General features: G+C 35.6%; 1 protein-coding gene across 1 annotated transcript; it reads left to right on the top strand.

Annotated features, from left to right (window-relative positions):
- Window positions 1-2,272: 2,272 nt before the first annotated feature.
- On the top strand, window positions 2,273-3,654 carry LOC122278622 (uncharacterized mitochondrial protein AtMg00810-like). The gene is made up of 3 exons (XM_043088801.1): window positions 2,273-2,549; window positions 2,663-2,724; window positions 2,812-3,654. Exons 1-3 carry the CDS (start codon window positions 2,273-2,275, stop codon window positions 3,652-3,654), a joined length of 1,182 nt encoding a protein of 393 aa, XP_042944735.1.
- Window positions 3,655-14,305: the final 10,651 nt, after the last annotated feature.

Here is a 14,305-nt window from a genome sequence, read left to right as displayed (position 1 = left end):
TGGGTAGTGAAGTTTCTTATGGGTTTAAATGACATATACAAAGCCCTTAAGGCTCAGATCCTTCTAATCAAACCTTTCCCTAGCCGAAATGAAGTGTACTCCATAATACAACAAGAAGAAAAGAGTCAACAGATTTCTATAGACACCTCAGTTGGTGATTCCATGGCTATGATAGCAACTGCTAGAGATATAGAAAGCTAGACCATCACATCTCAAAGAAAGTATTATTGCACCTTTTGATAAGTGCCTGGACATTCCTTAGAAAGGTGTTTTAAAGGCTAACCCTGAGAAACAATTGTGCAACCATTACAGAATGCCTAGCCATGTTGCAGAAAATTGCTTCAAACTCCATGGCTATCCACTAGGCCACAAGCTCCATGGGAAAGGAAGACCAGCATCTGTAAACCAGGTCAACACTCTTATGGCATCTAGACAAAAGCAAATCAATGACAACCAAGTAGCACTCACTCAAGAGCAATATTCACAATTGATTGCCTTGCTCGAATCACAACCAATCATTCTCACACACTATCACTTAACCAAGTTCATTCCCTCAATCATTCTGAACTATTGTCAAAGATATCTGGTATCTCACTTTGTCTTTTAGCTTGTAGCATAAACACACACAACACATTTGATATACCTTGGATAATAGACATAGGGGTGACAGACCACATGGTCTACTGAACCTCCCTCTTCAATACCATAAAAGATGTTGCTGCATATTCTATAGCCCTTCCAAATGGTGAAACTGTCAATGTCTCTCATTTTGGAATAATGAGGATATCAAAATACTTGACCCTACATGATGTGCTTTGTATTCCATCTTTTTCCTTTAATCTCATAGCAGCTAGAAAACTTAGCCAAAAATCAAGATGTTGCCTTATTTTTCTACTTGAAAACTATTTTATTCATAACCTTTTAACTTGGAAAATGACTAGAATGGGTGAAGTGAGGAATGGTTGGTATCACCTGCTGAGGAATAAAGTCTCCCCTATAACTTTAGTTGAAATTCTATCCTCTCTAACCACCAACACTATCATTTCAGCTTCTGTCATCAACAACCATGAAAATTTTAGTCTATGACACTATAGACTTGGACACCTCTCTCATTCTAGGATGAGTTTGATTAGCAAAAATGACATTCCTGATTATGATGTCACTCACATACCCTGCTTAGTCTGTCCTTTAGAAAAATTACATAAGCTCCATTTTCCTATTAGCCATCACAAATCAGAAAGATGTTTTGATTTAATCCAATGTGATCTTTGGTGGCCTTTTAATGAGATTAGACATGATGGATCAAGATATTTTTTTAGTATAGTTGATGATTCCAGTCGTTGTAACAAGGTATATATGTTAAAACTAAAATATGATGCAACTAGAGCTTTACAACAATTTTATGCAATGGTTGAAACCCAATTTGACTTCAAAATTAAAGTGATTAGAAGTGATAATGGAGGAGAATTTGACATGAAATATTTTTATTCAAAAAGGGGCATAATCCACTAGAGAACCTGTGTTGAAACACCTCAGCATAATGCTGTTGCAAAAAGGAAACACCAACACATCATGAATGTAGCTAGAGCCCTAAAGTTTCAAAGTAATATTCCAATGAGATACTAGAATGAGTGCATTCTCACAACAGTATATATCATAAACAGAACCCCCTCACCATTGCTTGAAAAAAAAACTCCTTTTGAGCTTCTTTTTAAGACCAAACCTATTTATTCTCACCTTAGGGCCCTTGGGTGCTTGGCTTTTGCCTCCAGTCTAGTCAATAACAAGCATAACTTTGACCCTAGAGCTAGGAAATGTGTATTCTTGGGTTATCCTTTTGGGGTTAAGGGCTATATGTTGCTGGATCTAGAGACAAAAAGGGTTTTCATCTCAAGGAATATAATCTTCCATGAGAAGATCTTTCCTTACAAAACTAAGACTACAGCCACTCCACATAACCTACCAAGTCCAACTACATTTTCCTTTCTCCAACAACTGGATAATGCTCTTGACCACACCTTTGATTCATTTGATATTGAACCTCAACCAGATGTTGATATAGAAAATGCAACAAGCACTTAAAACACAGAAAACTTACCAGAATCTCTAGCAGAACAAGCACACGTCAGTTCCACTTGTCCCCACATGCCTAGAAGGTCCACCAGAGAGATGCATGCCCCATCTTACTTGTAGGACTTCATTTGTCAACAAGCATCCTCACTCCCCCATTCACATAAATTAATTAAGAAGAAAGGATAAAAACTTATAGGTAATGCCTCTCCCCTTGACGCTACTATCTCTTATAATAAACTGTCCAATACACAAAGCCTTTGTTGCTTCAATCACAAAGGAAATAGAGCCAAATACCTATGCACAAGTTGTCAAAACTCCTAGTTGGTGCAAGGCAATGCAAGCTGAAATAAAAGCATTGGAGATGAATGACACTTGGACAGTAGTTGATTTGCCTCAAGGCAAGGAGGCTATAGGTGAAAATTGGTGTACAAAGTCAAGTACAATGCAAATGGAAGTGTTGAGAGATATAAGGTACAGTTAGTGGCAAAGGGGTACACACAACAGGAGGGTTTGGATTACCATGAGACCTTTTCTCCTCTAGCAAAATTAGTGACAGTAAGAACATTACTTGCTGTTGCAACTATTATAGGGTGGAACTTGCACCAATTAGATGTGCACAATGCATTCCTTCATGGAGATTCAGATGAGAAAGTTTATATGGAACTTCCACTAGAATATGTTATTGATAATTGTGCAAAAGTTTGCAAACTTCATAAGAGTTTGTATGGATAAAAATAGGCATCGAGGCAATGGTATGCGAAGCTCTCAGATTTCATTGTTCAAAAAGGTTTCAAGCAGTCAAAAGCAGATTATAGTCTGTTTACAAGGTTAGTGGGGGAGTTCTTCACAGCTACACTTGTCTATGTGGATGATCTCATTATAGCAGGTAATGATATGGAAACTGCTCATTCTCTTAAATCTTCCCTGCATGACAGATTTAAGATAAAAGACTTGGGTACTTTGAAGTACTTTCTTGGCTTAGAAGTGGCAAGATCAAAAAGAGGGATTTATATATGTCAAAAGAAATATGCATTGGAAATATTATCTAACTCGGGAACCATTGGAGCAGCAACTGTTAAGATACCTCTGGACCAAAATAGCAAATTGCCCAAAGATCAAGGTGCCCTGCTTAAAAATCCTTCTATTTATAGGAGGCTTATTGAGAGGCTTCTCTACCTTGCCATTACCAAGCCAGATTTAACTTATTCAGTCCAATTACTTAGCAAATTCATGCAAGCACCTAGGGTCCCACACTTGAATGCTACTCATAAGGTGCTAAGGTATATAAAGAGGGCTCCAGACCAAGGGTTATTGTACTCTTCACAGTCAAACCTACAGCTTGAGGTGTACTGTGATTCGGATTGGGGGGCAAGCCCAGATACACGAAAGTCTATAAGAGGCTATTGTGCCTTTCATGGTCCTTCCCTAGTGTCTTGGAAATCTATAAAACAAAACACCATCTCTAGGTCCTCAACTGAGGCTAAATATAGAGCTATGGCAAGTGCTTGCTGTGAACTGACTTGGTTAAGGTTTTTGCTTCAAGACTTAATGGTAGATCATCATCAGGTGGCTGTGTCATAATGTGACAACAAGGCTACATTACACATAGCAACAAATCCAGTATTCCATGAATGAACTAAACACATAGAACTCGATTGTCACTTGGTCCGTGATAAAATTCAAGAAAGAAGTGCCATTACTAGGCATGTAAGCAGTGGATCACAAGTTGTAGACATTTTGACCAAAGCAGTAGGATCTAATAGCTTCTACACACACTTGCACAAGATGGGAGCAAAAACCATCTACTCTCCATCTTGTGGAGGGCTGTTGAAAGAACTAAATGAAATGCAAGATGAATGCCACCAATATAACCCTGACTCAGCTGAATTGAGCGGCCAGCAGATCCAGAATGGCTTAGAAGAAAAGGGAAAGAAAGTGGGAGCAATGGGAAGGATGAAATAAAGCTGCAGCATGCAAAGGGACCAACGAGTTATGTCCATGTTTTGTTCTTTTCTGTTTTTGTCTTTCATGTACAGCACACTTTGTTTTCTTTATACAGTTTTGTTGTGACATTAAACGTCTTCAACTATTCGTGTATAAATGCTGAACTTGAATGTATAGAACATAGATTGATCAATGATAAAAGACAGAGGTTTTTCTTTAAAAGCTCTACCATTATAGTTCTTAGTTTCCATTCTTCAGTAGTAGCATAGTAGTGCTACTTCGTATTTTATCTTTTCTTATACATAGAATATGGTGATTATTCAGAGAAGATGTCCAAGTACTAATTGAACTTTTTACCCATCTTGCTCTCTCAGAATTGTTTTTAGACTAAGAATCTGTCCGTGTACTGAGAGAACATGTCACATTGCAAGCAGCTGCAGATTCGGTATGGTTTCTGATGATCATTTTCCTTCGCTTTGAACTGTGTCAGATTTTGATTTCTTTGATAGTCTATAAATGTCCGGAGGTCCCGTCATTATTTGGTTTGTTCAAAGTTTATATATAGCTATTTATGTCCTATGCCCTCGGTTTATGGTGATTGTGTTAATTTATTACAAACAGAGTGAAGTTATATTGTCGATTGAAAGTATACTTTGGAGGTTCAACTGTTTTTTAAATGAATTTAAATATGTTTGAATGTTAATATGAATTTAAACGTATTTATGAGAAGTTGAAGAAAGTTATGAGTTCTGTGTATAAAGAGATATTGAATTGAAAAAAATTGTAGATATCACGTGTAAAGAAATTTAAAATTTAGATGAGTTTAGTAATTTGAGAGTTGGATGTTTAAATTTTAGACTCAATTTAAAATTAGAATAATCTGAGTTGATATCAATTGAAGTAAGGTCAAATCCGAGTCTTGCTAATTTTTGTTATGAGCGTAGATTGCTTTTGGTCTTTTGAGTTCACAGTGGCTTGGCAAAGAATTTTCTGTTGATTCTACTTGCAGTTAGTTCTATTTTCAATTCCTGGTTTCCATGTATTTGTTAAAAATCTTTCCCCATTTCCCTCTGTTGTTTTCCCCTCACAGTACGCTTTCTTTGGTAATACTTTTGAACCTTAGCCTAATTGTATGTTTGTGTGTGATCTACTTCCATTTCCCGCTCAAGTTGCTTTGCTTTTCTAAAACTAGTGCCACTAGTGACAAATTTATTGGCTGTCCATGGATATCTAATAGGGGAACTATGAAAAGTTGATTATAGAATGTGCCAAACTTGTGTATCGTTTAATATGAACAGTTCTTCTAATTTAAATTTTATTTGTCATGATCGTATTAGTAAAATATAAAAATTTCTGTTGTTGGATTACAATTCTTTTTACTTTTTGGCTTTTGATAATTAATTGTCAGTTTTGTGCCATTTAAATTATATATTAGACAGACAATAATCTATCCTCAAGTACGTATTTCGTTAACTATTTTTCCATACTTGCACCTCCTTTTTGTCATTAATAAAATCTTACATCCTCACACTGATTTTTTTTCTTTTCGCATCTCATAATTGGCAAGACAATTTCTTGGTCTCCTTTTACAAGTTTTGCATTCTTTTTCTTTGGCAACTATGCAAATAGATTTTCAAGAAACAAGCTATTTTGTAAATTTAAAATATCATTTTTCCTTCTTCTTTGTTTTTTTTTTACACTTTCTCTTGCAAGTCTTCAATTAGCTAACTTATTTTGATTGTTTTTGTTAGTAACAACTCGGTGTAGGCTCGTGAACAAAACTCACATAACCTCGACTTGGCTCGTTTCAAAACTCATAATATGTATTTATATGTATGTGTGTTATATTTATTACACATTATCTGTATTTTATACATTATTAATTTATTTGCATAGGATATTTTTGGTAATTCTTTTTATAGAAGATATCTTATATAATTAGTTATCTATATTTGGTTAAGTATTTTATTAATCCATATGGGTTGGCTCAAGTGGTAAAAGCCTTAGACTTGGGTAGGAGTGTAATCAATTCAGTTCGGTCCGGGGTTATGAACCAAAAATTTCGGTCCACCGTTTTTGCCGGAACGGACCGATTACCCCAATATATTGGACCAAACTGTTAGTTATCGGCCTGATTGGTCCATGAACATTTTTTCATCTTTTCTTTTTTTAGCAGATAAATTAATACAAAAATTAATAAATTAGTGAAATTAAAATTAAGTGAGTTATTTAATGTGTATTATGTAACTAACTCATTAAAAAAATAATTAATTATATTTATATTTATGATGTTAGTAGTTACTAACTTAATACTTAATAGTATGTAAATTGTATTATGATATTTAATGCATAATGGCCTATAACTTTTAGTATAGGCCATTATGATTTATTATGATTCATATAATATATTAATTAATTGATAGAATGTTAATAATTACATATTTAACATTTTATTTTGTCAATGGTGATAGGTTAGATGAAAACTACATAATCCACTTATACAACTACTGTATAAAATAATATATATAATTTATAAAAAACATTTAAAAATATATATTTATAATTCCATTGGTCTGGTCCTGTCTAGGATGAAAAGAACCCACCCCGGGACAAGACCAATTCTTGAAATCTCCTATCTACTAGGACCGAAATCGACTATTGACCATATCAATCATGTCCAATCAGGTTTTCCAGTCCGAACCAAAAATCTTACACCTCTATTTGGAGAATATTTGTCATGAATTACCCAAGGTGCAATTAGACAGGGGGATTTTTCCCATGAATTACTTGAGATGCATTGCAAGCAACTCCTTGCTGAGGTTCTATGCACCTCCAAGATTAATTGGGATGCTATTTTTGTACAACCGATGCCAATAAAAAATAAGTTGCGTATTTTATTAAAAGTTATATGATATATCAAGCTATTTTATGTTAGTAATGCAATTTATTTTATAAATTTAGTTAATTATGTATTATGCAATATAACATTAATGTTACATCAATTTTCTAATTATTTTATAGATTATAGCCTATTGGTATGTTTATAAATGGAGTGAATTCACATTTTACTTGAAACATTAGCAAGTTATGAAACAGAGTGGTCAAATATGGAGGAGAAAAGAAGTTTGATACAAGAGAGATGAAATTGTAAGGATGTATATTCATATATTTTGATGTACTACAGAAGAATAAGTCTGTATTTATAACTTCTAATACAGACATGTAAAAGGAAACTGTAATAACTAACTCTCTATGTAAGCCAATGAAAACATTACATGTATTTACTCTAGTATCTACACTTCATTATATCAATCTATAATAGTCCCCCTCAAGATTATGTGTATATATTATACACATTCATCTTGGACAACAGAGCATCAAATGATTTAGAACCAAGAGGCTTAGTCATCAAATCTGTAATTTGATGAACAGAGGCAATATGTAAAACAATATCCTTCTTCTATTTTCTCACGTACCAAATGACAATCCAGCTCTGTATGTTTAGTCCGTTCATGATGGACTGGATTGGCTGCTATATGAAGAGCAGCTTGGTTATCACAAAACAATAAAGATGATTGTGTATGTGATTGATGCAGATCTTTAAGTAATGATCGAATCTATATTATTTCAAAAATTGTGAATGCCATTGATCTATATTCAGCTTCAGTTGATGATCTAGAAACCGTATGTTGCTTCTTTGATTTCCAAGATATCAGAGAATTCCCAATAAAAACACAATACCCACTGACTGACCTGCGAGTATCTATGCAACCTGCCCAATCTGAGTCTGAAAATGTCTTTATATGCACTTTGGAATGACTTGGAAATAAAAGACCTTGTCCAGGAGCAAATTTCAAGTATCTAAGCATCCTCATTGCAGCTTGAAGATGACGTACTCGAGGACTATCCAGATATTAACTTAAATGATGAACTGCATAAGTAATATCTGGTCTAGTATGAGTGAGGTAAATTAATCTACCAATCAATATTCGATAACCTAAAATATCTTTAACCAAGTCACCTTCATCTTTTGACAATTTAACATGAGTATCCATTGGAAACAAAACAGGTTTAGCAGCTAATAAACCAAAATCTACTATTAGCTCTAAAGTATATATATTTTCTTTAAGATAAAGAAATGCCTCTTTGTGATCTTGCAATCTCCATTCCAAGAAAAAACTTGGCTGGTCCTAAATCTTTCAATTTAAATTGAAGAGTTAAGGCTGCTTTGACATATTCAATTGCCTTTAAATCACTACTAGCAAGTAGGATATCATCGACATAAAGCAATAAAGCCACAAATGAACTTCCTTCCTTCTTAGTAAACAAAGAGTAATCTGCCTTTGACTGCGTAAATCCAATATCAAATAACACAGATTTGAACTTTGAATTCCATTGTCTGGATGCTTGCTTCAAACCATATAGAGATCTTTGCAATTTGCATACCCGAGAGTCCCCCTTAGGTAGATAACCAAGAGGTGCTTTCATGAAGACTTCATCTAAGTCTCCATATAAAAAGGCATTATTGACATCTAGATGAAAAAGATGCCAATTATGTATTGCAGCCATAGATAATACACATCTAATAGTGACCATTTTCGCAACAGGTGAAAAAGTTTCAAAAAAATCTAGGCCTTCCCTTTGAGTGTTCCCTTTAGCTACAAGTCTTGCCTTATGTCTCTCAATAGAACCATCTGAACTGTATTTAGTTTTATACACCCATTTACAAGCTATGGGTTATTTATTTGGAGGAAGTGATGTAAGAACCCAAGTGTTATTTGATTCAAGTGCAGACAATTCTGCAGCCATGGCATCTCTCCAATGAGTATGCCTAGCAACTTGGTGATAAAAACTTGGTTCAATTTCAACAGATACGACAATAGAAAACACTTTATGTGATTGAGACAATTTGGAGTATGATAAGATTTCAGAAATGCTATATTTAGTACCTGTGTTAATGATAGGATCTGTGAAAGATGATTGAGAAGTAGAATCAGCCAGATTGCAGTGATAAGATTGCAGGTAACCAGGTGCTTTGTGTTGTCGAGTTGATTTTCTCAGAACAGGAAATTGAGTCTCAATATTCAAATTTAGTGAATCTATGTGTTCTGGAGTAAGATGATTACTAGGTTGTTCTTGAAGGGTAGAAGGTACAAAAATATTTGTATTCTCATTAGAATTAGAAACTGGTTTTGGAAAGACTATCTTATCTAATTATGTATGAGGAATAGCATCCAGATTTGAATTGATGATTGAAGAATCATTCTTTGACATAAAAGGGAAAATAGATTCATGAAAAACCACGTCCCTAGAAACAAAGAAAGTCTTATTTTCTAAATCATACAATTTATATCCTTTTATACCAGAAGGATAACCTACAAAAACACATTTTCTAGCTCTTGGTGAAAATTTATTTCTGTTTTGAACAAGTGTGGATGCATAAACCAAACAACCAAATACTTTCAAATGATTATAAGATGGATTTGAATTATAAAGAACTTCAAATGAAGACTTGTTATTTAAAACTAAAGATGGAATGCTTTTTATGAGATAACATGCAGTTAGTATGCATTCTCCCCAAAAAACTAAAGGAACATTTGACTGAAATTTTAAAGCTCTTGCTACATTTAGCAAATATTGATGTTTTCTCTCAACTATAGAAATTTGTTGAGGCGTTTCTACACATGACATTTTTTTTTTTGTTTTGATAAGTAATAGAAAGCTTTATTAATATAAAGATGGGCATAGCCCAGGTACACTGGAGGTATACATGAGCATACACCTATTTAAGAACTAGAGACAGAAACAAGAAAATCATGGAAGCTTAGGCCATTAAAATCTAAAGCCATGGCCCACATAAATAAAGTCTTCCATAAGAAATTCCGAAACTCTTCCGAGGAACGTTCATGATCCTCGAAAATTCTCTCATTTCTTTCATTCCAAATACACCAACAAATACAAATTGGAGCCATCCTCCACAAAGATGCAATTTGCGGAGTCCCAGAGATTCCTCGCCAACTTGCTAGAAGCTCCACCACCCGACTTGGCATTACCCATGCTATTCCCATTCTGTTGAAGAAGTAGTTCCATATCTCACTTGCGAACTTACAATGTAGGAGTAAGTGGTCCACTGTCTCCCCATTGTTTCTACACAAACCGCACCAGTCCGCAATAATAAAGCCACGTCTTCTAAGATTATCCGTGGTCAAGATCTTCCCTAGTGCTGCTGTCCAAACAAAGAATGCAGCCTTAGTTGGGGCCTTGCTTCTCCAAATATTCTTCCACGGAAACTTAGGCCTTCGTTGCATGGTATTGACTTCGTAAAAGGAACGTACCGAGAATTTCCCCTTCCTATTCGGCCTCCAAACCATCACATCTTCGGTTGTGACAGCAATGGGCAGGCTGTACAGCAAATTCATAAACTCCATCAAGTCATTTACTTCCCAATCATTTGCGTCCCTGATAAGACTAATATTCCACTCCTGTGTGTCTTGAGAGATCACCCTCAAATCAGCCACCACATCTGCTTTTTCCCGTGCAATAGCAAAGATTGTGGGATAGGCATCTTTAAGAACCAGATCGCCCACCCACCTATCCATCCAAAAACTGATCCTCCTACCATCCCCCAAACATAACCGGGTATTACAAGAAAAGGAGTCCCACCCCTTCCTTATATATTTCCAAAGCCCCACCCCATAAGTCCCCCTTCCCTCTTTTGAACACCAACCCCCACACTCACTACCATACTTTATGTCAATCATTCCTTTCCATAATGCTTCCCTCTCACAATTATACCTCCACAACCATTTACCCAACAATGCCATATTAAAAGCCCTTACATCCCTAATCCCCAACCCACCATCTCTCAATGGAGTACATATCTTATCCCATCCCACCAAATGAAATTTAAACTCTTCTCCTATCCCACCCCATAGAAAATTTCGCTGAATTTTTTCCAATCTCTGTGCAATGCTAACAGGGAGTGGGAATAAGGATAGAAAGTATGTAGGAAGATTAGATAACGTACTTTTAATCAAGGTTATTCGCCCCCCTTTAGATAAGTATACCTTTTTCCATCCAGCCAGTCTACGTTCGAATTTTTCCAGCACCCCTTCCCAAATAGATTTTGCTTTGAAAGAAGCCCCCAGCGGCAGACCCAGATATTTCAAAGGCAAGGAAGAGACCACACAACCCAAGATGTTAGCTAACCCCCTGATATTATTTACCTCTCCCACTGCAACCATCTCCGTTTTAGTAAGATTGATCTTCAACCCGGACACGGCTTCAAAGCATAGCAAAATAGCCTTCAGGGATTCTATATGACCTGCCTCTGCCTCAGAAAATAGTAAGGTATCATCTGCAAACAATAGGTGAGAAATAATGATGGATCCATGATTGCCCCCCACATTAAAACCTGAGAAAAATCCACCCCCTACTGCCTCTGACACCATTCTACTTAGCGCCTCCATAATCAGAACAAATAAGAGAGGGGATAATGGATCTCCTTGCCGCAATCCCCGCGAACTATTAAAGAATCCCACTGGATTCCCGTTAACCAAGACCGAGAAACGCACCGTTGATACACAGTGTCTTATCCACTGCTTCCATCTTATCCCAAACCCACTTCTATCCAACATATACACCAAGAAATCCCAATTCACATGGTCGTACGCTTTCTCCATATCAAGTTTACACAAAATACCTGGGATTCCTGACTTGATTCTGCTGTCCAAACACTCATTTGCTATAAGAACCGAATCTAAGATTTGCCTCCCCTTGACAAAGGCATTTTGAGATTTAGAAATGATCTTTTCCATTACCGTACTCATCCTGTTGGCAAGAACCTTTGAAATTATCTTGTATACGCTGCCCACTAGACTTATAGGTCTGAAGTCCGAAACCTTCATAGCCCCCGCCTTCTTAGGGACTAAAGCAATAAAAGTAGCATTTAAGCTTTTTTCAAATTTTCCATGCGTAAAGAATTCCTGAAAAACCAGCATCACCTCTTCTCTCACCACCTCCCAACAAGATTGGAAAAAAGCCAAAGTAAAACCATCCGGCCCTGGTGCTTTATCCTTATTCATTTTCTTAATAACTTGGTGTACTTCTTCCACTTCAAACGGTCTCTCTAACCAATCTCTGCTAGTTTGGTCTATGGTCTCAAAAGCTAATCCATCTATGGTCGGCCGCCATTCATGCGGTTCCGCTAGCAAATGTTGAAAATGACCAACCACATGTTCCTTTATCACCTCTTGATCTGAAAAATTTTCCCCATTAATGTTCATGTACTCAACGGCATTGAATCTCCTATGCGCATTAGCCACCTTGTGGAAAAATTGTGTACACTTATCCCCCTCTTTTAGCCACAAGGCCCTTGACTTTTGCCTCCACGATATTTCCTCCGTTAGAATCACTCTTTCTAATTCAGCACTGACTTGAACTTTACGGATATTCTCCTCCCCTACTCCCTCCAAGGTTTGTAACTCTTGAAACAAATTCTTTTTCTGAACTGTTACATCACCAAAAACCTATTCATTCCATATCTTCAAGTCCTTCTTCAATGCTTTCAGCTTATCCGCCAACACCTTACTCGGATTACCTTCGAAGGAGAATGAACTCCACCATTGCCTAATCAAGTCCACAAACCCCTCAACTTTTAGCCACATATTTTCAAACTTAAATGGCCTTCTCCCCCTTTGTATACCCCCAATATCTAGCATTATGGGAAAATGATCCGAACATAATCTCGGGAATCTTTTCTGACTTAAGCCAGGATAATGTGATTCCCACGAAGGAGAAATAATAAATCTATCCAACCTTGACCACGCGTGGTTGTTGGACCAAGTAAAATCCCCTCCCATTAACGGTATATCCATAAATCCCATCTCGGAAATGAAATCTGAAAAATCCACCATGGCTTGATTTTGACGACCCCCTCCTGCTCTCTCACTAGAGAATCTTGTCACATTAAAATCCCCTCCGATACACCATGCTACACATGACATTTGATGTACTATTCCTTTGAATGCATAAAAATCTGTCATTTGAAATTCTAAACCATTATCACTTCTTAGACATTGTATTTTCTTACCAAACTGTGTTTCAATTATATTATAAAGGGTTTTGAATATGTTTCTTACCTCAGATTTGTTCTTCATCAAATATACCCAAGTAAATCTCGAATGATCATCAACTATAGTTATGATTAGTATAACTATATAAATTACGTACATAATAGTATTAGTATTAGACTATTAGTATAGCTATATATTAGTAATATTTAGGGCTGTAAATGAACCAATCTGTTCGATAGCTCGCTCGGTACTTGCTCGGTTAAACTTGAATCGAACTCGACTCGTGAAAAAAAAAAGCTCGTTCGTTAAAGCAGATGCTCGCTCGATTTGTAAATGACACATACTCGACAAAACTCGACTCGACTCGACTAAGGCTCGTTTAGGCTCGCTCGTTTATGCTCGAGTCGACTCGTTAGCTCGACTCAATTAAAACTTATTCATATATTGATAAATATATACATACACCTATGCATGTATATATGTATTAGCTAATAATATAAGCATACCATTTTTATAATTAAATATATAATATATATTCTAATTACTTATGTCTATATAGTAAATATACTTCATAGGTATATTTTATAATTTGTATAATAATTAGTTAATAAAATTTAAAAATTTCATATACTAGCATGTGGGAATCATATATGAAATAGATATATTCTATTATATTAAGTGTATGTATTAATAATATATGTAAGCATATAATATATTGTTATTTTGGATAAATATCAACTAGTTAGATATTAATTATTTATAAATTTTTTAAAATTTTATAATTTAATAGAGGTTCTACTTGTTAGTTGTATAAATTTAATATTAGTTCTTATTTATTTATTTATTTATTTTATTAATTATTAAATCTTATTCAAAAAAAAAATTCGAGCTCGAGCTCGAGCTCGAACTCGGCTCGACTCGAACTCGTTTGTGGGACGAGCTCGAGCTCGAGTTGAGATTTTAGCTTATCGAGTCGAGCTCGAACAAAGAATTAAAAAAAATCTCGAGCTCGAGCTCGAGTATTTTGAGTCGAGCCGAGCTCGACAACCCAAAACTCGGCTCGGCTCGGCTCGTTTACAGCCCTAGTAATATTAGTTATGGTGAATCAGTGATTTAATATAACTATATTCTACATTACTAATTTACTATATTAGAGACTAGAGTATTAGAATAAATATAGATATTAGTATATATTAGTTATAGCTATATAGCCT

Source organism: Carya illinoinensis, chromosome 10 (assembly GCF_018687715.1).
Source record: "Carya illinoinensis cultivar Pawnee chromosome 10, C.illinoinensisPawnee_v1, whole genome shotgun sequence".
Lineage (NCBI taxonomy): Eukaryota > Viridiplantae > Streptophyta > Magnoliopsida > Fagales > Juglandaceae > Carya > Carya illinoinensis.
This window is presented reverse-complemented; position numbering and strand designations above follow the sequence as displayed.